At 41.9% G+C, this 25,657-nt stretch overlaps 1 protein-coding gene across 6 annotated transcripts in view; it reads left to right on the top strand.

Annotated features, from left to right (window-relative positions):
• Positions 1-25,168, top strand: part of BIN1 (bridging integrator 1) — a 112,358-nt gene extending 87,190 nt beyond the window's left edge. For 2 of the 6 annotated variants that reach the window (XM_083153662.1, XM_083153660.1), the window contains 9 exons: positions 1,151-1,337; positions 3,691-3,819; positions 7,624-7,722; positions 8,680-8,703; positions 15,013-15,111; positions 17,312-17,389; positions 18,347-18,457; positions 20,540-20,641; positions 22,180-25,168. In XM_083153662.1, the coding sequence (XP_083009788.1) occupies positions 1,151-1,337; positions 3,691-3,819; positions 7,624-7,722; positions 8,680-8,703; positions 15,013-15,111; positions 17,312-17,389; positions 18,347-18,457; positions 20,540-20,641; positions 22,180-22,287 (937 nt within the window). In that variant the 3' untranslated portion in view covers positions 22,288-25,168. The remainder of the gene's footprint in view (positions 1-1,150; positions 1,338-3,690; positions 3,820-7,623; positions 7,723-8,679; positions 8,704-15,012; positions 15,112-17,311; positions 17,390-18,346; positions 18,458-20,539; positions 20,642-22,179) is intronic. The other 4 variants (XM_083153664.1, XM_083153663.1, XM_083153665.1 and 1 more) reach the window with 4 other exon arrangements.
• The last annotated feature ends 489 nt before the right edge of the window (positions 25,169-25,657 follow it).

The raw sequence follows: 25,657 nt of genomic DNA, 5'->3' as shown, positions 1-25,657 counted from the left end.
ACAGCTTCCCATTGGCTATCCTCATCCTAGTTTGGTCTGCTGTCATATTAAAAATATGAAGGTCAAAGTATTGCCAGTTATTACCAAATACGGGAGCTCAAAGATAAGCAGCTGCCAGCAATTGGGCTCCACTGACATTAATGAGCTGGTTTGATGAATTTAGTGATTAGGTGGCAATACAGCAATAAATATTATGAGTCATGCTGGTTTGTTTTCTGTTTATTAATGCTCGGCAAGGCTGTCACCTTCAATCCCCCTACTGTTTTTTGGCTCGGGCGATATATGGCCGGCTGTCAGGCATACATTACCCGTTAAGCTGCTCCTGCTGCTTTGTCAGCCCCTTGCTAGAATTGTCCTATTCTTACAGCAGGGAGAGCGCTAGCCCTGCTGCTGGCTCTGGACTGCACTCGAGATCTTGTGATAATAGTAAGATCTCGTGCATGCCTGGTGAGCCAGCCGGGGAAGAGAGGGACTTTCTTTTTTTTTTAAGGCGCATACACGGACCTCACAGAGGCACCAATAAGGATAGTCATGGACTGAGAATATAACTTCTCTCCTTACCAGCAAGAGGGTTCCTAATACATTTAGGACAGGCATGTCCAAACTATGGCCCTCCATCTGATGTGAAACTACTACAAGTCCCAGCATGCTTTGCAACAGTTTTGCCATTAGGGAATGCTAAAACTATGGCAAGGCATGCTGGGATGTGTAGTTTCACAACAGCTGGAGGGCCACAGTGTGGACATGCCTGATTTAGGAGATACGGGTGTCCGCTTCTCCACGTTATGACAGGACTCAATATTTCCTAAATGTTAAAGACTTGTTAATACATCTACCCCAGTATGTGCCATATAGACTACTCCATTCCAACAATTACTCTAGTATTACAGTAAGTATATTTTGCATGTTTGCTGTGCACTTATACTGGGAATATATATGGAATATTGTTGTAGAGATAAAAAGAGGCTCAAAAATGTCTGTCACATTTATCAGTTCTGAAGTATGGTGGAGACCATGTTTATTAAAAAAAACATATACAGTAAGGACAAGAAAAGACCATAGATTATAGAGAAATTCTCAATGTACAACCCATCTGAAACATCAGGTTAAGTTCAGGTTTCACTTGAGTAACATCTCTTTCTTTCTTCAGTGATTCCAGCCCAGCAAAAGCCAATAAGACTCCATCATCCCCTCCTGATATCGCTCCTCCCACAGCCACAGATGCCAAAACCACCAACCATGACTCAGAGGAACCTTTTGCATCCCCATCTGCTGCTGCAACAGCCACATTTTTTGCAGACACCCCATCTGTGGTTGTATCCAAATCACCTTCTCAGGTATCCATTACTGCAGCTCATGAGTGTATAAAGTACTGTAAAATGTCCTTCTTATGGTGTGTACACAGGGTAGATATGCTGTGCTATGCAAGTCCCAATATGATCAGATCGTATCGGGACTCGCATAGCACGGCATGCATGCAGTGGCACAATTTTGACTATAGAGTGCAGATCTGCACTATATAGTCAAGGCAGCCAAGACTATCTGCCTTGCAATACGTGAACGCGCATCGGGATCGCAAGCAGATCGTAAGGGTTAAAACCCTTGCGATCTGCATGTGATGCTGACACCATGTTGACAATCGTCAACATCGTGAGGCATATTGTACCATGTGTACACACAAGTCTTTTCTTGTACAGTGTGATTGTTGAAGTTTAAGATTTTCTGACTGCTTACAGCAGAACTGGGAAAACTGGGTGAATCCTCTTTCGTTGGTCAATCTGTACCGTAGTTGCCTCTAATGGTTGTAGACCTTCAGGATTTCACTTGATTATCTCAAATAATCAAGTTCTGACTTTACTTGACCTGGACTTCCTTGTTGATTACATCCTGATTAATGACCTGTCTGTTCCTCTCTGTTTACATTCTGCACTCTTGTGTGTTTCTGTAGTTTATATTCTGTCTATTTTGTTACACATGATTTACATTGTTGTAGCTATCTTCATATACATTCCCATTATTCCTCCTCTTAGCAGTCTTTTTTTAGAAACTGCATTGTATATTGTAGCGCTCCTTTTAATTATAGTGGATTAAAGTAGACCCTCTCCTACCTACTAATATAACTATGAGGTTATTAAACTGGTTGATCTTGTCAAACATGCTATTTAGTAGCAGCAGCAGAGGTGCATTGTGGGGGCTCTAGATACAGAATCCCATAAATAATACAGCCATAAAGTTGTCAGTTGAAATGTTCCATAATTTCAGTAATTGTATTGGGCTTCAATACATTATATGCCATTCAATGTTGAAGTATTTCGTAACAAGTAAAGTACATTTAGCTTCAATAAAACTTTTACAGTATTTGACAGTAAGCTACGAGCCCTTAGGCAGAATATTCAGTGGCTAGAAGTAAATAATGCATATGTAAATTGCTAACACTATTAGAGCTTATGTACATCAGTTAATAGTTAGAACAAGGCCGTGTCTGCATGTGTCCACACTTCCTGGTTTATCCTGTGCTAGCTTCAGGCCGTTACTGAACACATTCTATGCATTGCTGGATTCTCTGCTCCCTTCTAATATCTCTAGAAATCCTGCTTTCTGTAACAATGAGCATAGCTGCGCGTGTGTGTGTGTGTGTGTGTGTGTGTGTGTGTATATAAGGGAGAGAGATCATCCTAGCCTCACAGTGCACACTGTATTAATAACCTTGTAATGTATTGCAACCAACATTGTGTCTTCACAGTGTTCATTTATCATCCCTAGCATTTATTATATTATACTATATAATTTATCTGAGCTAGAAGTTTGCTGGTAATGGTATTAAGGGTCCACAGTCAACAGATCAAAACTATATGGTTGAAATGGACATGGTTGACATATATACAAAAGTCGACACAAAGCAAAATGTTGCAGTGGCAGTGGTTTACACAAGAAAATAGTCTATTGACTGTCGACCTACACATTGCCAACATATTAAACGGATACCAAGGTTTGCTGCAGTAACTAAATACAAATATGTATACAAATGACAATGGTGCAATGGTGCCACCTGCTGGTATTTGCATGACATTACAAACATATATGTGTGTGTGTGTGTGTGTGTGTGTGTGTGTATATAATATGTGTGTGTCTATGTATATAATATCAAATTATATAATGTGTTTATACATACATACATACATACATACATACATACACTGGGCATACCACAGATTGATATTGGTATAAATTACCAGCACGACTGTAATGGGTATCCCACCTGGTGCGCAGTGTAGTCCAAGTTAAGTTTGAGGCATAACAAACTGTTCAGTTTAATTATAATGTAGCTTTTTTTTTTTTTTCAAGAGTAATATCAATATTTGAAAATGAAAATCTAACACAATTACATCTAAACATTATATAGACTATTAATATTCTCTGTAAAGGTGAAGAAACTGTTACATGAATTTACCATGGGCACTGACCTTGGCTTTTTAGTAACCCCCTGTGTATGTTATGTCTGTGTATAATATATTTTTGGTTATTTGTAGAAGGTTCATCCACTGCTGCGGTGAAATATCACTGACACATGATGTGATGGACTCTCCCTGTCTGTGTTTTGCTAATCTGTTTCTGTATGTTTGTGTTTTTTTTTTCTTTTGGTTGGGGGGTCGTGTGGATTGTCTGTACTGTTATTTTACCTGCATGTAGCTGAGGAGAGGTCCTCCGGTTCCGCCACCACCTAAACTCACGCCCTGCAAGGACATCAAGCAGGAGAATATCATCGGTCTGTTTGATGACAATTTTGTGCCCGAGATAAGTGTGACCACCCCCTCACAGGTTAGCAGCTGCTGCCCACCTTCCTTGCACTCACTAACACCTGCATGAGACAGGAGGTGTCACTTGAACAGAAGACCAGGAGATCCATAGGCTGAGCTGAATTATCCTATAGAGTTTCATTCTTTGAGCACCTTGAGGTTGCAAGCAGGCTTTCACAAATGGATGCATATGAACTTTTCAGTAATTTAGTCTCATGCCCTTTGCCATTGAAAATCTTAAATGGCAGAGAATTCTGCTACAGAAAGCATTCATTTATCTTCCCATACTAGTTTTGGTCATTCGAACATTTGAGGCCAACAATGTTAGGTTAACGGTAGCGGGTGTGACAAATGTTAGCAGTATTCTAAGATGTAAGATTTCATTATGGCTAGGGAGCTGGTCTTCGGCTTTTCTAAGAAGTGACACCTCTAGGAAATTTTCTTTCTTTTTTTACCCTCTTCAACCTGCTCCACCAGCGGACTCTGGCTGCCAGAGATTTATACTCCAATAAGCAAGAATCAGTATGTTCTATTAAAATGTCTCCAACACCTTCATGCAGCAGCCATCTATTTTACATAGGAAACAAATAAGCAAATAATATCTACCCACGTATAGTACTTGTAGTAATGAAAATAGATATTCATTTTATTGGGCATCTGGCGACATTCGTAATGATTGATCACTAGTTTGTTAGGTATGGGATCCTGTGGCCAAAAGACATGGGGTGAGATGCTCTAAAGTGAAAATGCAGTATCATGCTATTAGGTTTTTTACCGCATTTTCATATGCAGTAAATCCCCTCTGTTGGGGCACTGCTGTGGAGGGCTTCACAGCGCAGTGTGAGGAATCTGTCCCAGCATGCTCAGTGGACAACGTCACACTGCACATGCCCAGAGGGACTCGTGGGTCTGACACCTGGAAGTCCAGTGACGTGCCTCATAGCAGAGGACAGCTGTTGTCGCAAGAGCTGTCCTGTTCATCACAAATCCCATACTGTACGTTAGTGCATATGCGATTAGTATGAATGCGGAAGCCGGCGAAGAGGGGCGGTAAATATTGGAACATCCCGCCCCTGATGTGCAAGTACACTAGCCTCTCCCAATACCACTGAAGCCCTAACTCTCCCTACCTGCTGCCTAACTCTAACTGTCCTCCTCCTACAGCCTAACCCTAACTGTCCCCCGTTAGTACCTAATGCTAACCGTACCGCTTAGTGTGTAACACTAACCATACCCTTTTAGTGCCTACCCTTCCTTTCTTATTACCTAACCCAAGCCCTCCTCCCTTCGCAGCCCTAACCCACCACCTTTCCCTCCCACCGTATAACCCTAATCCGCGGTATACTTATGTTTTTATGCCAACTACATTCAGATTTAATACATTTGCAAATATAAACTGTTAATAATGGTAAGATATTAAATGAAACAAAAATAAATATCAAGTGACATTTGCAGGAGCTTAAAAGCGATAGCTGGCGTTAAAATATTTACTTGAAATTGTCACTGAAAGGGTTAAGTTACAGTTAATCTTACTGTATAACTTTCTCGCACACCTCTGTTTACATAAAAATACAGCGGCTCTGAGGTGTAAGCACTGGTTATTCATGGGATATCTACGGCCCTTCAGACTTTACACACTAGTACTGTATATAAGAAACGTTGATTGCAGAGGATTCACTAGTTTATCAGCATCTTCAAACAAACAAGCTTCAGTGATCATCTCTCAGAATCTAGAACATACTGTAATGGAGCAGCCACGGTCCGCTGGACTTTACAGGAGAGTACCTGTTATGTGTGCATGCCTGCTGTTTGCTGTGTTTGCATGTTACCAGTTACTGTACTCTGCTACTTGTGCATATTTTTGTTTAATGCTGATGGTAACCGAGTAAAGAGTCTCACTGATGCTGTGGCAGGTACCTCACAGTCCGAGTTCCTGTTGGGTATTGGTGAGCTGTTTAGCCATGTAATACAACTTGCTTCACTTACAGATACCGAAGGCTTTAATCCTGTGTTTGGTTCCAGGAATATGTTCAGTTAGTACACTGACATTACCCTAATATTAAGGTGTTATATAAAATAAATTTCCCCTCCTGGATTAGGGGTCATGTATTGTGGTTGTGGATATTCAAAGAAATATAACTAAAAAAACTGTGTCTATAATGAAATGACGGCAGCGCAAGTACAAAAACTCCACTGCTTTGCTTTCATGAAGGGGGGGGGGGGGTTTAGTATAACATCAATGAACATGGTCTATGCAGAACATGAATTTTGGTAACTCCCTAAAAAAAAAAAGGGTCTGCTTGTATCTGGACTATACATGTTATAATTCAAGTTGCATGGAGACATTGTAGTTGTATATTGTCTCTCCATATACTTAATGTAACATTCCCTTACGTCTAAAACTATGTACACATGGTGCGATTTTGGGTTAGACAAAAAATCACAGTCTTAACCCTGCATGCGATACTGATGCGTGGCACCACGAGGTTGGTATCGCAAGTAAAAATAAGTCACCTACACACAAGCCAATCCCCGCTGACACTGATATCTGCAGTGACTGAGACCTGATGGGGCAACATTGCCAAGTGCTTAAACACTTGCTGATGCCGGGGGCTTTAACATGACCATCGGTAACGAGGACTGAACATGCAGGGTGAGGGAGGGGGTCGTTACTGATGTGCTGGGGCACACATCGGTGACAATATGGAGTGTACACACTCTGTGATATTATAAACAATATCACTCAGAAAGCCCTTTCTGAGCGATATTGTTCACAATATTGCTTAGTGTGTATGGGGTTAGACTGTGCAGGCAAGACTGCTTTGACTATAAGTGAATATAGTCAAAATTGTATAGTCGAAATCGGCCATGTGAGAAACATGGACAGTCCTGATGATTAAATCCCTGTACACACGGGGTGATGGGAGCCCGCGCTGAACGGGTGCCGGACAGGGTCATGACAGTCGGGATCTCGACAGTCATTTACCCGACGTCGGGATCCCGACTAGTAAAACATGGACAGACGGGTTCCCGACGTAGTATAGGTGGCGAGCATAGCGAGCCATCATGCCCGCAGCAAGGGGCTTTGTTGCGCTCGCCATACTGTCTGAGTCCGGCCAGTGGAGATCCCGACGTCGGGCTAATGAATGTCGGAACCCTATACCACACCCGTGCTGAATGAGATGCTTAAGCACCCCTTTTTCAGCACACCTCTCTGCACACATGTGATGCACCTGCGATGTGTGCTTAGTGATCTGTGCTGAGCAAGGTTAGCCTATGCTTATAGGCCATCTTAGTAGGATAAACAGTGCATGCTCTGTCCATCTGAGTGGGCGATGGCGACACGCGGGACTGCATCACCATCGTTATAGGGTGTACACACAGAGCAATTCCTGCTTACTTTCTAAGTGATCTAGACAGAGCGCTTAGAAAACAGCACAACATAGCTTCATGTGTATGCCCCTTAAGTGTAGTAACTTTGTATCAATGGATCAGTAGCAACATATATTTAAGTTCCTGCCTACTTTCACTGTTGGTCTCATATACTGTATGAAATCCGAAGGCTCAACGAATTAGAATTTGAGTTCCGTGGAAACACTGTATTGATTACAGTAAATCTTTTGTTATGTACTTAATATAGCACTTCTGTTAAGTCCTCTGTATAGTGGATTGGAAAATCTTTGTGACTATTACATAGGTAGTTTTATGTTTTTCTGATCTTCCCTAATATGTCATCCGATCCAATTCTACGTCTTGTTCTACTTATCCCCATTAACTTTCGTCTAACTTTCCCTTCCCAACTAACCTTTCTCTCCATGCTGCCAAGTTTGAGGCTGTGTGGCCCCAAGTGGAAGAGCCCAGCCTGCTGGATCTGGATTTTGATCCCCTCAAACCTGACTCCAGTTCAACCGCAGCTGCTGCCCAGGTGTGTCAGTCATTCTGTAACTGAGCAACAGTCAGTTGTCCCTGTAATGGCAGAAAATCTACTGTGTCGGGGACTGGGCATTATACTGTAGTAGTTGGTCATTACCAGCATGGACACCAACATTGAGAATGATACAGTAATCTTCCTGGGGACAATCATTAAATCATCCTCCAATATACCTATTTCACTGGTTCAGTTAATCAGACACAGACCGGTTTGTAACCCAAGATGACCTTTCAGCAGAAAGCTATTTGTAACTGTGAAATGCATAGTTATCATCTCTATCATACATATATGTCTGTGTGCAGAATTAAGGTTCAATTATTTAGTCTGTTCTAATATAACTTCTGTATTTTGATGTTGCTGTCCCTCTTAATCTTTGAAAAGTACTGACCTCGCTTGTTTAATATGACCAATTTTTAGTATATCCAAGATGGAATGTAGGACAGGGGATCAAGAGAAAATGTTACTGGGTTAAAATGTTCATATTATAAGGAATCTAGATTGTTATATAGAACACTGGATATAGTATAGAGCAGACATGTCCAAACTGTGGCCCTCCAGCTGTTGTGAAACTACACATTCCAGCATGCCTTATCATAGTTTTACATCCCCCTAATAGCAAATCTGTGGCAAGGCATGATGGGATTTATAGTTTTACAACAGCTGGAGGGCCATAGTTTGGACATGCTTGATATAGAGCAGGCATATCCAAACTATGGCCCTCCAGCTGTTGTGAAACTACATGTCCCATCATGCCTTGCCACAGTTTTGCTGCTAAGGAATGCTAAAACTATGGCAAGGCATGCTGGGATGTGTAGTTTCACAACAGCTGGAGGGCTATAGTTTGGACATTTCTGATATAGAGCATTGGGCATTGTCTTTTTTTTTCACTATGCTTTTAGAATATTTAAAAGTGATGTAAATCTCTATTCTTGTGTCCTTGCTGCGCATTAGTCCCTGCCGTGGGATTTGTGGGAGGTAAGAAAAGTGACTGACTCACCCGAATTGTATGTACAGTGCATCCTGTTCCCATATTCATTATTATTGTGCTGTGAGTCATTTACAGAAACACAACCATTTGTCTCCATACACCCACCCATGTTGTTATCACATATATTGCATTTGAAGACCGAGATGATAATGAAACAACCCCTGGGCTTAGGGTGTAATGAAACAACTTTACAAAGTGAGCTAATCTGGGAATTGTACTAATTGTGAAAATGTTTAAAATGAACTTTGTCTACACAAGCACTGAGCCACGATGACTGTGGTGTGGGCTGAAGCAGTAATCCTCAGTTTGTAGCCTATTAGTAGTCCTGGAACTAATAACCTCGCTGAAACAGACCTCCGTATTATTAGTAGCTCCTAGATGACGGATAGCTGGCGTTGGCAAGATATTTGGTAAGCAAACAGAATTGCTGAATTCAATGTGTAGGGGTAAGTTGCACTTTATGCAGGGTCTCATTTTGTTAATTTAAGAAATGGGATGGTTTGTAAACAAATATCAATTTGCAACCTTCTGGTATTTCCTCCTGTACTAGTTGTGCTTCATCTGATATCAAATAGAAAAGAGTGACGATGTGGTAAGGCATTTAGGGGTAGATGTATGAAGCAGTGATAAGGGAGGAGAAGTGATAAAGTGCATGGTACTTTATCACTGGCCAATCAGCTCCTGACTGTTAAGTTACAGACTGGGTTTAAATAGGAGCTCATTGGCCGGTGATAAATTACGAGGCACTGTATCACTTCTCCTCCCTTATCACTGCTTCATAAATCTACCCCACAGGACCTTTTTCAGGTTCCTTTGCAGCAGGGCTGATTCACATGGGGACTGATGTTGTCTTAGTGTGCATATCTGTGCATGCACCCAACTCAGTGGGCGGGGGGATGGAGAGTGGTGTGGGGCGCCATTAGCATATGGGAACTCCCAGCATTTCATTGGTGTTCCCATGAGAATTCTGGGCATTCTCATGCTAATGCAGGCATGACAGACAGGTGGGGGGTGGGCAGCTGACCTCACTGGATGTCAGCTGCCCACCCACTTCCCCCTGAACATGCACGCATATGTAAGGTTATTCAGTGCATGGTCGGCGGACACCGAAAAATGTGGGAGGTTCCCCCTGCCCTGTGAATGGATGTTACTGTGTAACATCCGTTCGCATGCCCCTGCAAATGAGTTGTCCTTGCGAATGGGTGGCGGCAGTTGGCCATTTGCAAGGTGGGGTTTGGCTGATTCGCAAGGGTGCGAATTGGCATCCGAGTGAGTCAACCAGAATAACCTCCTTAGGATGGTTGCACACATCTCCTTGCACAGGGTTAAAGGACTTTGCCACTTGTTAAATAAATTTGTTTCTGTTGAATCAATAAGGCCAAAACAAAGTTATTTGGCAGTACCAGATGGTACATGTGCTAGTTAGATTTAGACAGTATCGCAATAACTTGTCTACTGTCCAGTAATATTGTTTAGGTTGGTTGCACTGGGTAATCTTTAAATTTGGCCTGCCTCTCTAATTTCAAGATCCATACAGTGTTATTTATATGCAGATATTAACAGAGTTTATGAGTAAAGGCCCACCCATACACACTAGCCGATTTTTGAGCTTAAAGATGCACATTTTTCCCGTTTTGAGCTCAAAATCTCCTAGTGTATATGTATATATCCTGCATTATTGCCGGCCACCATAGTCAATGAGTGAACCACTTTCCATAGTCTCCTACTATTGCATTGAGCAATTTATAGTTCATGATATCGGACAGTGATGTCACCCACCCTCCGTATGGGCAAGCTCTGATGATGTTGTGAGCTGCATCGTTAACAATATTGGGCATATAAACTGACCGATGTTAACGATGTATCCTTAACGGTATCGTGCATATTGTTAATGATATATAGCGCTCAGTGTGTACCCACTATAAGGCTCCCTGGCACTGCCTTTAAAGAGACTGTATAGACTGACACCTACAGTAATACTTTATGGTTTTCATTAGCTTCATTGTGCACAAAAATGAATAGGTTAAAAAAGGTGTTTATAGAGTTCTCAGGGGGAGAGTCACTGATATACGTCATTGAATAGTTATTGGAAGCTGAATGGTGTAAATGAATGCTTTTACATGCTTATAGGAATAAGACAAACTTATTGCTTTAAGAATGATTTATACCATATGTATTTTCTAACCTCATGATTTTTGCAAGTCAGTAGGGAAGACTGAGCCAGCTGCCTAGTGAACCGTAGATCAATATTTATTGATCCATATTAGTACATTTTCTCCTGTTTTTACCAGTGCAGTTCGGTGCTCCGTAATGTATTTTACAGCACATGTGACAAACCTACTTGGAGAAACACTAACTCAAATGTTGCATAAATACAAAACCCTTAGGCTACCGGAAAGAGCTTACAGTCTAATTACTGTAAATAAATCCAGTATATTGCACAGTTATGTATAAGCAACTACTGTATGGCATGGTTGAATAAATCCAGTATATTGCACAGTTATGTATAAGCAACTACTGTATGGCATGGTTGAATTTCCCATGATACCACATACTGTTAGCAGTCATTTTACTGTCAAAGGACAGTAACATAAAATGTAAAGATTCCCATTTGATTTAGACCCAACAAGATCACGACCTTCCCAATTGGAAGGTCGGAACAAAATTAATTTAAAGCTGTAATGACCATAAAAACTATGCACACATCCACCTAAAATATTGACATCTAACCAAACCACATCTGCAGCACAAATGGGCGCACACAGATTTAGTCATGCCATGCCCTTTTCCTTCACCTAAATCAGGATAGTCAATGGACTGTCTGGACTGTTACTGTTATGACACCGCTTTATTGAAAGAGTTATTCTTAAAACCAAAGATACCAATGCTTGATGAGAGCCAATCAGTAAGCACAGATACCCACTTGGCAACTTTGTTCGATAAGAGCTAGACCTGAGCTCAGGTCATGTGTCCTCCGCTGCTTTATAATGCTGCTGTATTAGAAATGAAACCATCAGCATTCATTCTTTGTCAGTGCTGTATTGGTAAGAGCTTTGTCTAGAATAACAGCTTGCCAAATTCCTCAAGTGTAATTCAAAGTATTAAAATTCCACTGGCTTGTTTTGAGGGGCATTTGAAGCATAGCTCTAAAGGATAACTTTGCATTTTAAAATGAACAGTTTGTACAATTCCATAAATAGTAATTTCGTTGCCCCCAAAAATCAGATGTTTGGGCTATTGACATAAGACTGTGTAATTAGACTATATTCATTATCCACAGCTCCCTGGAATTAGGAGAGTCAAAGTTCCAAACCTCTGCTCAACGTGCGCCTGGTGTAATTAACTGATTTCAAAAATGTGCTCAGCCAAATGGATATTATCTGCGGCTTGGCTTGTGTCCCAGACAGAGGGACCATTGGATGGTATTGTCAAATGACCTTAGACAATGTCTAATTAGACATGATTGAATGAGTCTTGTCTGCCTGCACACTTGTATGGCTGTGCTATAGATGCCATGATCAGCTCGGATACGGCATGTAAAGATCTGTGTAGACCAGGCATGTCCAACGTTGGCCCTCCAGATGTTTTGAAACTACACATCCCAGCAGGCTTTGCAATAGTTTTAGCATTCTCTAATAGCAAAACTGTGGCAAAGCATGCTGGGATGTGTAGTTTCATAACATCTGGAGGGCCAACTTTGGACATGCCTGGTGTAGACCAATCCTCTTAGACGAAATGCAAAAACATCAAATTCATATAAATGTGGTCATGGAGGATAGGTGATCCAGTTCTGTCCATTATAGTTACAGTTCTACATTTTTAAGTTAGATTAACTGCAGAGGTTCACTGCAATGGTTTCATTTTCTTGTCCGTTCCTGGTACACTATGAATATATGGAGTTTGCAATCTAGCCTCATAATGGGCCATACACAGACGGTGCGATTACAGCCCCATTTCTAAGCAATTTGACTAGATCGCTTAGAAATAATGCAAAGATCGCTCCATGTGTATGGCCCCCGGCAATGGCACTGTTGCCTGACTAGATTTATACTGAATGCATTATAATGCCCCGTACAAGCGTTGTACTGCGTGGTTTAGTTAAGTGCAGATTGTTCAGCACACAATGTGGCACCAGCGATGTGTGCTTAGGGATCTGTCACGTCATATATTTTCAATAGAGAGAACATAGGCGAGACATGCAGTATAAATCTAGTAGTCAGACGATAGTGACGCGGAGTACAGCGCATCACCTTTGCTGGGGTCCATATACAGAGTGATCCGTGCTTAATTACTAAGCTTACTAGTCAGATCGTTTAGAGATGGGGCTGTAATCGCCCCATGTGTATGCCCCATAAATCTAGTCATTGCCTGTTTTCTCTCTATTATGAACACAAATGGTGACAGATTGCTCAGCACACATCATGGTGCAGTACTGTGTGCTGAGTGATCTGTACTTAACTACATCGCTCAGCACAAAGCTCCCATAGCCCCTTGTGTATGGGGCATGGATGTTCGCCCATTTAAGTGATTTTCCTGGGGGTGGATGACTTTCCATAGCAGGGCACTGTGGAAAGCTAACCCCCCCCGTTGTTGGTAATACAAGTGGCGGTGACTGGTGGTGATGTAGGAGTGTGCATCAACGCTCACCGCTGGCCCGTACACACTGTGCAGTTTTGGAGCTACAGTAAAAGCAGCTCAAATGACAAAACTGAGCTGTGTATTCCTATGTAAAAGATTTTGCTGGGCACACACAGAAGGTTATTGGCCCTCAGGGGCATAGGCTAAACCCTCATTGTTCACACTGCCTGAGGGCTTAATACACTCTCTGATGTCAAGCTCCATACAGTGCACTCACATTATTATACATTCTTAGAGGGTAAGTTATAGGGGGATATGTGTTTTATGGGTATAAGACTTCCTGCTTTGCCTTTTTTAATGGAGGGATAGCAAGAAGCAGTAGCACCGACATGTACTATGAACCCCCTCAGCAATCGCTGCAAGGAGTCGACAGCTGCCACATCTCCTCAACTCTCCGATGGTGGCATCTGTACTGTGCTCCATGATACTAGTTCGGTACGGCGCCTCCAGTGAGAGAGACAAATGCAGGCTCTAAAAGGTGGTCAGAACTGCAGAGAAGATTTTCAGGGCTGCCCTTCACTTTATCCAGGACCTGTACCTGCCCAGAGCTAAAAAGTGAGCCACAAGTATAGTAAAGGACAATCAGGCAGACGTGACAGGGCTGTTCCTGACCGGTTACCACAAGCCTCAAAAGTTTCTTTCCTCAAGCGGTCCAGCAGCTGACACTTTAACTCCTGAATAATTGACTGACTAGGCGTACTAACCCACTCCATGTCCTTTTCTCTGTGTTCCCTATGATACATCTATCTTTTTTACTGTATGTGTCCCCCACCTATTTACCTGTTACCTACCTGGCTGCTGCACAGCAAACAGAAAACAAATTCCTAGTTTACACAAGTATACCTGGCCAATTGAGCGGATTCTGATTGTAAGAAAGGGTTGTACATGTCACTAGCAAAAAAAGCATATAGTGGAAATTTGCAACATAATATGCTTGCACTACATACAGTAGGTAACTAAATAATTGCTGTTTTTTGCTTCCTATAAACACATATGAGGCAGACATTTGCATTTTTCATGAACCTGGCACTAAAGCACTTTGGGCCTACTGTAGTTCAGATTTGTTTGGAGAGTGCATCGTTGCTGGTTAATTGGAAGCAGCAGGCATGCACTAGTATGGCCATGCAGCAGGAGATGTCTGATTATGTTCATTATAAGTAAACTGATATTTCGCATTCTCCAGATTATTGAGTTAGGCTACAAAATCTGTGTTTAGTGACCGGAATAATATGTAACAACCATGACCACTGCTCTTGTATCTGCATCAGTAATGTAGAATATAAAGATGTTATGTGGTCAATCTAAATCCATTTGGTTTTTACATGTAATGTGACATAAAAGTTGTACTGTTGTGTAGAAGTGTTCTATGTTGAAATGGGGCATCCAATTCCTTTTCTAGATTTTAGTTCTATGTTGCAAAAGATCTAGAAGTACCAATGAGTCCTGATTCCAGTAAACCAATACAAATACAAGAAGAGAAATAAAATGTATTTTCTCAGTAGCTGTCCTTACAATAACAATTGTAAACTATCTGGCCAGAAGTTGGAGCTTCTCGCTGTGCTGTACCTGGTGACTTCTCATTAAATCTTTTGTCTATTCTTCTTTCCTACCTCAACACATCCATCATTTCTCTCTATATCTGTCTCACTGGCTACCAGCCTGAAAAGAAAGAGCCTAGCATCGCAGACCATGCTGATAACACTGCTGAAGCCACTTTTGTAGTAGACTGGTCCAGTCAGCCCACTGAGGCTACCCAAGTAAGTAGCTTCCCGATCGTTTAGTGTTGGCCTTGTAAGCATCCTGTCTACCTGGCCGCAATATCCTATTTTTATTAGATTTATTTTGTAATAGTGGATAATTGTGGATGATATTCAGGTGCAGTGATGTAAGCTCACAATTGCTCGTATTTTTAAATGGATGTTATATTGCAACATTAATTATTCCAAAAACAAAGTTTGTCACCGAATAAAATATCTCATGAGTGTTTAGCCGCTTATACCCATTTCACACTGACAAATATTTCCTGGGTTTTTGCATATGTATGCACAGTAACCCGGGAAATTGGTCAGTGTGAAAGAGTCCTGAAAGATTGTTTCGGGCCTTGACCTGGATCGGACCCGGGATGGTCGCGGTTCCAGGGGCAGTGTGAACCTGTATTGAGGGCAGGGCTGGTGCAAGGCACCGGAGCGCCCCAGGCGAGTCGGGGTGGGGGATCCCCGGGGGGTGGGGGGTGGTACCTGTATTATAAAACTGTCGGCGTCCCTGCAGTGCTGGAGCGGGCATGGGTGTCCGTGCCGCGGGGGTACCTGCGGCGCTGTCACTGTGTATAAAGCTGCTGTCGGCGGTGGGGTCCCTGCAGTGAATAGAGAATAACTAGCGCTATGCGGTGGCGCGGGAATTTCTGAATCAGTGTGAGGCAAGTGTTTTCAAACCCAGAAGCGCTTCCCGCGCCGCCGCATAGCACTAGTTATTCTCTATTCACTGCAGGGACCCCGCCGCCGACAGCAGCTTTATACACAGTCCCTGATTGTGACCCTGAACGTGACCTGGGTCCTGTTCACTGCACTGTAGTAGTTGTAGTTCTAGTAGTTTTATTTATAAGGCGCCACAAAGTGTCCGCAACGCTGTACATAGCAAACAAAAAAAAATTACAAGGTAACATACAGTGTGTGTTGATAAAATACAGCATAAGTAGGGGTATAGCTGGTAGAACTAAAATCAGCATCAGTTCTGAAGTAGGTGTTGAATATTCTTTAATAAATTGAGCTCAATTTGAATCAGTGACAGACAAATCTCCTGGGCCCTGGCAGATTATATTCACCTTTTGTCACTTGTGAGTGCTGAGTCATGAGTTGTGGCTACATCATAAGAGCTGTTCATTTAGGAAACTTAAAGTATCTTTGGATAGACACCCCAAGTGACAGACCGCTTTAACATGTCCATCTGATGCTAAATGAGAATTGTGGTCACCCATAAGAATCAGTATTGTATTACGTCTGGTAAAGGGATTAAAGGCCAATGACTCCTAACTGTAATTTTTTTACACAGCTAATTGGCCTTCCTTTTTATCACCACTTTATCACTTTACCAGGCTTAATACATCTGCCCCATTGGTTCTTATGGTCTGCTCTATTCATAATGTGGGTTCAGGAATTCTCAGCAAAATGGAAAAATAGGTATTACCTGCATACTAAGAGGACAAGTAGAGCTGTTGCCGCTCGCTGTGGGATTGACAGTGGGCAGCCGCGTGAGGGCGTGCCACTGGCATTTTCAGAACATTTCCCACAGCGGCCTCAATTAACTCACTGCCTTTGCAGCACCGAGTAAGTCTAGACTTAGCACTTGCGAGTGTGTGTGTGGGGTGGGGGGGTGGGGGTTTGGGATCATCTGATGTGTTCACAGCCGTGCACAGGGGCAGGGAGGGGGAGATCTGAAGGGTGGCATTTTCCGAACACTCGCATCCCAGCGAGCAGGTCGGATCAGGCCCTACGTGTATAATCCTGACTGTTGGAACTTGTTCTTTTTCCTGCGGTTCATATTTGATTCAAACTAAAGATCTTGTCATCCTTGTATTTTTTTTTCTTAGTTGTGGTGTAGGTACCATCAATGTATGCAATTTATGGTATCTGTATTGTTTTATGGGAAAGGTGGAATTGCGAGCGCTTAAGGTAAAAGAAGCGGTAAAGTGAAGCACTGTAGTCTATGTGTAACATCGCTTCACTGTTTTCTCACCCATGAACTTATAGATTTACATATAAATATATGTAATACATTGCAGAAAAGTACTGTATACTTAAGTTCAGTTTTCAAAAGTAAAGGTATCCCTAGGGTTGTCCTTTTTATATTTTGTATCTTGTAATTTTGTCTCTTCTTTTATTTCTTTGTGAGAATCCAGAAACAAAATACTGTGTTCTTGTTAGTTAATGACTACTGATTAATTAATGGATGTTGTTTCAGCCATCAGAACCAGCTCCTGTCGCCTCTCCCAGGAAGGAAACTGAGGGTAAACCTGACACCGCTAAGAAAGATACAAATGTAAGATATTTCCCTCTGGGATCAATATAGCAAAGATACCTTCCTCAGAGTCTGTCCTTTATAATTCTGTCTCCAACCTCCTGACTGGTAGTGAGGGGTAATTATACAAAAAGTATGCAGTGCTTTATGGCATAAGTGAAAAACATACTGGGAGGAAATCAACTTAAAATGTTCAAATGTTAGACCCCTAAACCAAAGAGCTTACAATCTAATTATTGGTAATATTTCAGGTATTACACTGTAGAATTTATGCAAAATGTAAACACGGTGGGTGAGATTTAATAGGATGAGAGATTCAGAAAGTAAGAGATCCAGTTTTTTTTAAATGGCAATAATTTACACTGCAAAACCAGTTTGATTTTTAAATGTAAATGATTGCCGCTTTAAAAAAACCTGGATCTCTCACTTTCTGAATCTCTCATCCTATTAAATCTCATCCTATTAAATCTCACCTTTTTTATAATGTGCTATACAGGTTCAGTATCCCGTATCCGAATATCTAAAAACTGAAATATAAAAAAAAAAAAACATGGTTTTCGGAATATATGTATGGTTTTTTTTTCTCCCCCCCGCCCCTTTTTTGATACTTACCACGTCCCCCGGCATCCACGGCGGACTTCCGAATCCTCTTCAGCGGCATCTCCAGTCCCAGGGGTGCATGACTTCACCGGCGTGCCTGCAAACTCGCGCAATTCACCTATGTCAGTATGTTAAAAAACAATATTCCAAAAAACAGAAAAATCCCTTATCCGAAATGCTCGTGGTCCCAAGCATTTTGGATAAGTGATACTCAACCTGTATAACATTTCATGTATAGTAGCTGTTAGCTGCTGGCAGCCTATAAAGCCAGATTTGCTACCTTATGCCAATGTGAGATGCTGTAGGGCTAAGGCCGAAGGGGTTATACTAAGTGTTCTGTATATATTTTATTTACAAAATATATTGTTTTTCTTGCAGAAATCCAGCTCCCTACCAGCTGTCGTTGTTGAAACTTTCTCTGCAACAGTAAATGGTACAGTAGAGAGTGCACCCCCAAAGACAAGCATGCCCCCTGGATTCCTGTACAAGGTAAGTAAGAACAGTGACCCTGATCTTAATTGTAAAATCTAATATTTAGCCGATTTATAGAGACTTCCCATATATGGCGCGTTAGGATTTCAGTGTTGCTTTGGGAAAACTCCCAACTAGCCAATCAGGTGGACTTTATGTTCTTCTCTATGGCAAGTCCTCTCTTGTTTTAGTGAAGCGAGGAGAGCTGATCCTCACCACAATGAGTGGGACAGACCGGGTAAGACCTTGTATTAATGCAAGCCAATAACTTCCTCCGGCGTCCGGGCCCCGCTCAATGTCCTCAGGTGCCGCGGCTTCCCGAGTGCACTTTAGTCCTTGGCTTCCGGCTGTGTGGGAGACCTCACTTCAACTTGCGCCGGGGAGATATCTGGAAGCCGTCCCGCAGTCTGTCTCTCCTCCGAACTCGGCGAGTTTGTTTTGGGGTGCTTTGGGAGGTTGGGGAGCCCTGAAATCAGGACTTTGAGATGTTGAGCGGGGAGCTCTCTATTCTTGTGTCCTTCCTCCTCAGCCACCAGGGCACGCCCCCAGCTTTATGTCCTTAAATGGACAGAGCGTTATCTTTATTTGTGTAGTAAAATAAATGTCAAAGTGCTGCTTTTTTATGTTTTCTTTGCATTTATTTCAGTATGATTCAGTAAGGGTTACGTATGTAAAGGTGCAAAGCAAATCCTCATTTGTGGCATCAAGTGCTGACTTCTATGTAACTGCACCCAGGAAGCCTATGGATTTATTCATGGAAGCCTATGCATTTATTCGGTGCATGATGCTTTGCTGTGTTTAGGGTGGGCCTACTTTCACACAAACCTGCAAAATTGAAGCTTAATTTTGCAAGAGGGAAAGTGGTGGAGAAGGCGTAATATACAGCGGAGTTATATGCTCTGTGACAGTACAGCATGCTTTTACCTGAGGTCTCAGATCAGACATTATCAATAATAGGACATCATTTTGCAGCTTCCAGTTTTACAACTCAATAGCCATGGCTAATAATCCCTTTTGACCCCCCCCCCCCCATCTTCTGTCCATGCTCCACCGCTCTAAATAAGTCTTAACAGCAGCAAAGAAGGAAGTGGCACAATAAATACCAATGGGTTACCAGACTGATATCAGTAATGCACTGTAGAGAATACACCATAGTCCTGTGTAGTATATGCTGGGACGATGCCACCACTAGGCAGCTTTAGGTATTTGCCTGGTGCACCGTCCACTGGATGGCGGCATGAGAGAAGTCCCCCCCCCCCCCCCCCCTTGCGGTGCCCACCCCCCCTTGACTCGGCGGCATTGCCCCCTCCCCCCCCCGGACTCAGCGGCGGCTGTTGCTTCAAGCTCCCGCCACCCGCGGCAGCTTCAAACCACCCCCTGGACCCAGCAGCGGCCGAATCCCCCCCCCCCCCCCCGTGAGCAGATGAGTGGCAGGGCATCCCCCCCCCCCCTGCCTGGGGGTCTGCGCTGTGTCGCACTGGCCCTGAGTATGTGGAACCTAATCCCTAGCCTGTGAGAGTCAGTCCTATCAGCCAAGTGAATGTCTAGACCCCCACCCCTGCTGCATTTATATACATTTCCTGTGGTTGTCTTGCTCCTATATTGACAATGTTTTGTGTTTTTATATACTGTATGATGTATTTGTGGCTGTAAATTGGTATTTAAAATTTATATAACAGATCAGTGTATGGTCACTTAAGGGGCTTACACACGGGGCGATACAAGGGATTATTTTGAAGCGATCAGGTTAGATCGCTTAGAAATTAAGCATGGATCGCTCTGTGTGTATGCCCCCCAGTGACTGTGATGCCCGGCCCAGCATATCACTATCACCTGACTAGATCTTGACTGCATACAGGCAAAATTGAATCATCGCCAGTGTCCTCCCACCAGAGAACACTGGCCCACATGGATCACTCAGCACACATTGCAGGTGTACAGCGATGTGTGCTCGGTGATCTGTACTTAAACACGTCGCTCAACATAGGCTCCCCTGTCGCAGAGTGTGTATGCCCCTTTAGTGAATTAGTATATCTTCCTCGAGCTCTTTATGGGATCAGATCTGACACGCTTATTTAACAAACCTTTATATTGTTTCAGGTTCGGGCTCAACATGACTATGGAGCAACGGACAGTGATGAGTTAGAACTGAAATCTGGAGAAATTGTTCTAGTAACTCACTTTGATAACCCAGAGGAGCAGGTGAGCATAAACAAATCTCGGCCCTCCTTGATTGGAAATGAGCAATCATGGTACAGTATTACATGACTATGGGGAGTGTTTGATGTTTGTACAGATAAATGTGCAGGGCTTCTGTGTGGGCACCTTCAGAGAATTGCATGGGTGTGAGGCATGATGGAGGTAGGCAGGAGGCGTTGGCATGCGAATGCCCTGTGTTTCCTAGGCGTTCCCAGAAAAATGCTGGGTGCTTCCAGGAAAAAATTGCAGACACCTGCCTGCCGGGGGAGGGCTGCTAACATCACAGGACGCCAGTCGCCCGCCTAGTTCTTGGAGCCAACACCGCAAGTCTAAGTCAGCTGAGACGGACTTAGATTTGTGAGAAGGATAAAAATCATTTGATGGTCGGCGACCATTGAACGATTTCAACCCCATGTGCTACCCTGCAAATGGATGTTTATCCAAAACATCCTTTCGCAGTGCGGTGGGTATATTTGCTTGCTGGTGGGTTGTGTTAGAAGGCTCGCTAATCAACGAACTACCGCTTCTTAGTGAGCCAACCAGAATGACTCCCATTGTGTGTGCCATGCAAATTCGGGGGATTTAGAAATAGACATAGGTCAGGTTGCTAACCATGGCCCTAACTGTGCGGAGTTTGTATATTCTCCCCGTGCTTGCGTGGGTTTCCGCCGGGTACTCTGGTTTCCTTCCACACTCCAAAAATATATTGGTAGGTTAATTGGCTCCCAACAAATTTACCCTAGAATGTCTGTGTGTGCGTGTACATGTGATAGGGAATATAAATTATAAGCTCCAGTGGGGCAGAGACTGATGGGAATGTTCAAATATTCTCTGTAAACACTGCGGAATATGTGTGCGCTATATAAATAACTGGTAATTAATAAATTAATAAATATATGCCTCAAGAGGTGTCTGAGGGAATAAGATGCCTCCTGTCTGCATCGCAGTGTGAGTACAGCATCCTAGAAAGCAGCATTGGATCATTTATCAGGCATGTCCAAACTATGGCCCTCCAACTGTTGTGAAACTACACATCCCAGCATGCCTTGCCATAGTTTTAGCATTCCCTTATAGCAAAACTGTGGCAAGGCATGATGAAACTTGTAGTTTCACAACAGCTGGAGGGCCATAGTTTGGACATGCCTCATTTAGGAGATCATTGCCACCTGAATAACCCTGGGAGTATTGGATCTCAGTTTGGCTCTCGCAGTTCTGCAGGCTGTCATGGTGACTGGCCTATTTTTGTTAGGGGGCCTGGAGCTGCAGCTCCATCCTCCCTATTGTTAATCTGGTCCTGGATGTACCACAGTTTGATTTGTGTACATCTCTAGATTAAGTCCTAATTATTTGTTTTATACCTCACTTTCTGTTATTATTACATGGGTGAACATTCAATGTTCCTCTAATGTGCTTGCTGGTCCTTTAGTATTTGTGCTATACATAATTGTTCAGTGCAGCAAAATTTTGTGTTGCCTTATAAATAGATATTACCTTTAATAGTATTTCCATCTGGATCATCTATATAATGGTTTTCCTATCAGGATGAAGGCTGGCTAATGGGAATAAAGGAGAGTGACTGGCTTCAGAATAAGGATTTTGAACAACATAAAGGAGTCTTCCCGGAGAACTTTACAGAGAAGTACCAGTGAGGAGCAGCAACCTTTCAACTCGGGGATATAAAGCAAATTTTCTGTGAAAATTATAAACCACGTCTACCCAATGAACAGTTACCCTGCAAGTGTGAACTTGAAGGTTCCGTTCTCTAATAGGCGCTAGGTTACATAGTAATAGATACAGTTCCTGGAATGCTAAAATGTACGTGTCCCAGTTTCACAACCAGAAGTGATTGGATTGAACTTTGGTCAGTTACAAATTGATTACATCTGAAGGGTTTACCATGTATAGGTTGCTCTGTAAGAATGCCAAATACTGTAGTCTGTCATTTTATAAAATACATGTGTCAGAGGGAGATATTATGTGTCCTGAAAAAGTATTCAACCAATCATTTCAATAGGAACTAGTGACATCACCAAGTACCAGTGATGTCACCAGTTCCTAATGACTTAGTCTGTGACATTCTCCTAGTAACACGTCTTATCGAGGTTTGGCGTGTTTCAAGATCATCGTCTGCAGCCATTGAGTACCATGCCACCAGAATCACACTACAGTATGAGAACAGATATGGAATTTTTAATACCTTGCAACGATCAAATCCTATGAGTAAACTTAATCATAGCAAATCATGTACATTGCATTTTTCTTAAGTTTAATTTGTCATCAAGCAAAAGATATCCTGAATAATTTCCTAGATTTTTCCACCTACTTCTACATGTGGACCTTCATGGGATTTATCCAATCCCATGAAGAATTTGGACAATCCTGCAGGATATTCTAGGGTGTGATTTTCGCGGTGTTCTCTGTACTGACTGATTGTATGCTTGTCATGCAGTGATATCTAGTTTCTTTATGGCCCCCCCAGTGATCATATCTGCTGTGTCCTCTGACACTTGTTGAGTTACAGAAGTACATAATGGGGATGACCCTGGTCTTAATTAAGCATTTTCTGTCCTCCAGAACATAACTTCTATAACCTCCATTTGGGATGTACACTGTATTTCCTCTAACACAAAACCATTGACAGTGGAAAGTGCAATGTCGCATGACTGTCTCATAAAGGTTGTCTACCTCTAACAAAGTGTTAAATGCATTAAAAGTATTAGTTTTTTTTTCCCAATCATCTGAAAGATTCTTCGACAACCCTATCCGTCCAGCCATTCTGTTTAATGCTTTTGATAAAGGCAATAATTACAGGTCATGCTGTCCCGGAGTGTGACATTGTGACACATGTTACTGTACTATGCTCAATTAGATTGATCTTTACAACTGTTATCTTTGAATTGTGTTATTTGCAATGAAACTATATCTAGTTGTGCTACCACTGTATGGTTTTTGCCTGCATTTTGGATATGGTTTAAACGTTGGTCTTCGAGTCTATATACTGTACACTAGATTAAAATTACAGTCCAGTGCTGTCCAAATTTTTCATGGGAAAATGCCACGTTTATATAAAGAAATATGTTTGTGGGCTGGATCCCATATATAAAAGTAGTATTTATACAATAGTGTTTAGGAAAGTTCTAAACCAAGGTCATGGCCCTCAAGCAGCCAGTTGGACAGCCTTGTTCCAGGTGGTCTGTTTTTAAATGTCACCTCTAGAGACAATGTTTTTATTTAAGGGATTTACAGTAAAGTTTCCAATAAGTAGAGTAAGAGGAGCAGCAGATACGTGATCTACTGGTTTTCCCAATATAAATTCATAAGTGTGGATAAGATCAGAGGCCAAATATGCCATGTGATACAAACAACTGCTTGGAACAACCTGTATGATGTATACATCAAGGAAAATCTAAAATGAATTTGTTTTGGTTGAGGTATAGAAATGTTTCATACATGTAACTGTATTTATTTGTGAAAAAAAAAAAAAAAAAAAAAACTTTTATCTATGATTCTAAACAAATGAGTCTGACTATAGATTATTGCATTGACTTTACAGTTACCTTTAATAGAGTTTAAAGTTTCTGAAATGTTGATCATTTCATCTGCTGTAGACACTGCCTGCCATTGCATTATGAGCAGAATATAATGCTTTAATTCAGCATATTCCCCCTCCCCCACCCAAATTTTACCAGATCTTCCATTACTAAAGTTGCTTGCAAAGTGAGGCACATAATCCCAGGAAGTCCACAGAACTGCATTTACTCTTTTGTGTTTTTATAAGAAATGTTTTTGTGTGTGTTCATTGAAATAGCTAACAGAACTGTGATTTTATACTGTAACAAGGTGCCCTGTGAGTGATGTTCTGAGCGTGTTATGTAGATTGATCCATGAATGAGTTACTCCGAGCTTAGTAACCCTATCTACTACAAAGGCTGCTGTGATACATTTAATACATGATATTTCTTAGATTGGTTAGCATACATATATATATTTTTTGTCAATTTATTATTTTGTAAACAACACTATGAAGTTATGACAAATGGTGATTTAAAAAAAAAAGTGGGTGCACTAAATATATTTATGGCATTTAGTACCTATTAGCTAATGGATTTTAAAGTATACAGTCACCTACGTACAATGAAGACCGACATTTTGTGGGTACGACCTATAGTCAGCTCAAAATGGCCACTTTACTGTTAGTAGGCAGGCGATACACTTTAAACTTGAAGTAAGGAAACGAGGTGTAAAGTTTACAGGTAAAAGAGTAAGTTTCTCTGATTACTGGTCATGTATCCTTTAGTTGTCAGGCTCTCATCGGTGATGTCCGTGATATAAACTTCAGTTTATTGACATCACGTACAGGTTTCATCCATGAAAGAATTGGCAGACTTTTTTTTTTTTTACTGAAAAGTGGTGGAAAAGTGCTAATCACAAGGGGATTTGTGTCTGTGTTTTTACGGCTCAGGTAAAGGCTTGTCCTGAATACATTGTTACACCTGTTCTATTACATCTAATAAAGAAATATCCCCAAGATATGGTGTTTTGTTATTACATGAAGTAGTAGGAAATTGTGTGAAAGATTTACTCTAATAACATTAATTGTGGATTAACAGGCGGATAGTCCAAAGGTCAACACCTTATGGTCAGTACAGTAGGTCCGCAGGGTCAAGAGGTTGACCTGAAAACTGTATACAGTACAAAGGTTCAACAGGTACAAAAGGTTGACCTGAAAATGGTCAACACAAGCAAATGTACACCTTATTTTTTGGTGTAATTTTGTATGTTAACCCATATATGATTTAAACAAATGTTTCCTGCGCTCAGCACTCATCGGCAAGGTGTCTCTCCCTGCCCAGCTTCGCTCACCACAAGGTTGCTAAAGGTAATGGATGGCTACATGGATAGTAAATTAAGCAAAAGTTGAGAAACATGAAAGCCTTGTATACCGTTTGGGCCTGTCTATTGTAATTGTTGACCTATTGGATTCAATCAAATGTCATAGACATATAATTTGGCATCAGA

Source organism: Crinia signifera, chromosome 7 (genome assembly GCF_055691185.1).
Source record: "Crinia signifera chromosome 7, ASM5569118v1, whole genome shotgun sequence".
NCBI classification, from domain to species: domain Eukaryota; kingdom Metazoa; phylum Chordata; class Amphibia; order Anura; family Myobatrachidae; genus Crinia; species Crinia signifera.
Note: the sequence above shows the minus strand (reverse complement) of the source record. Positions and strands in the feature narration are given on the sequence as shown.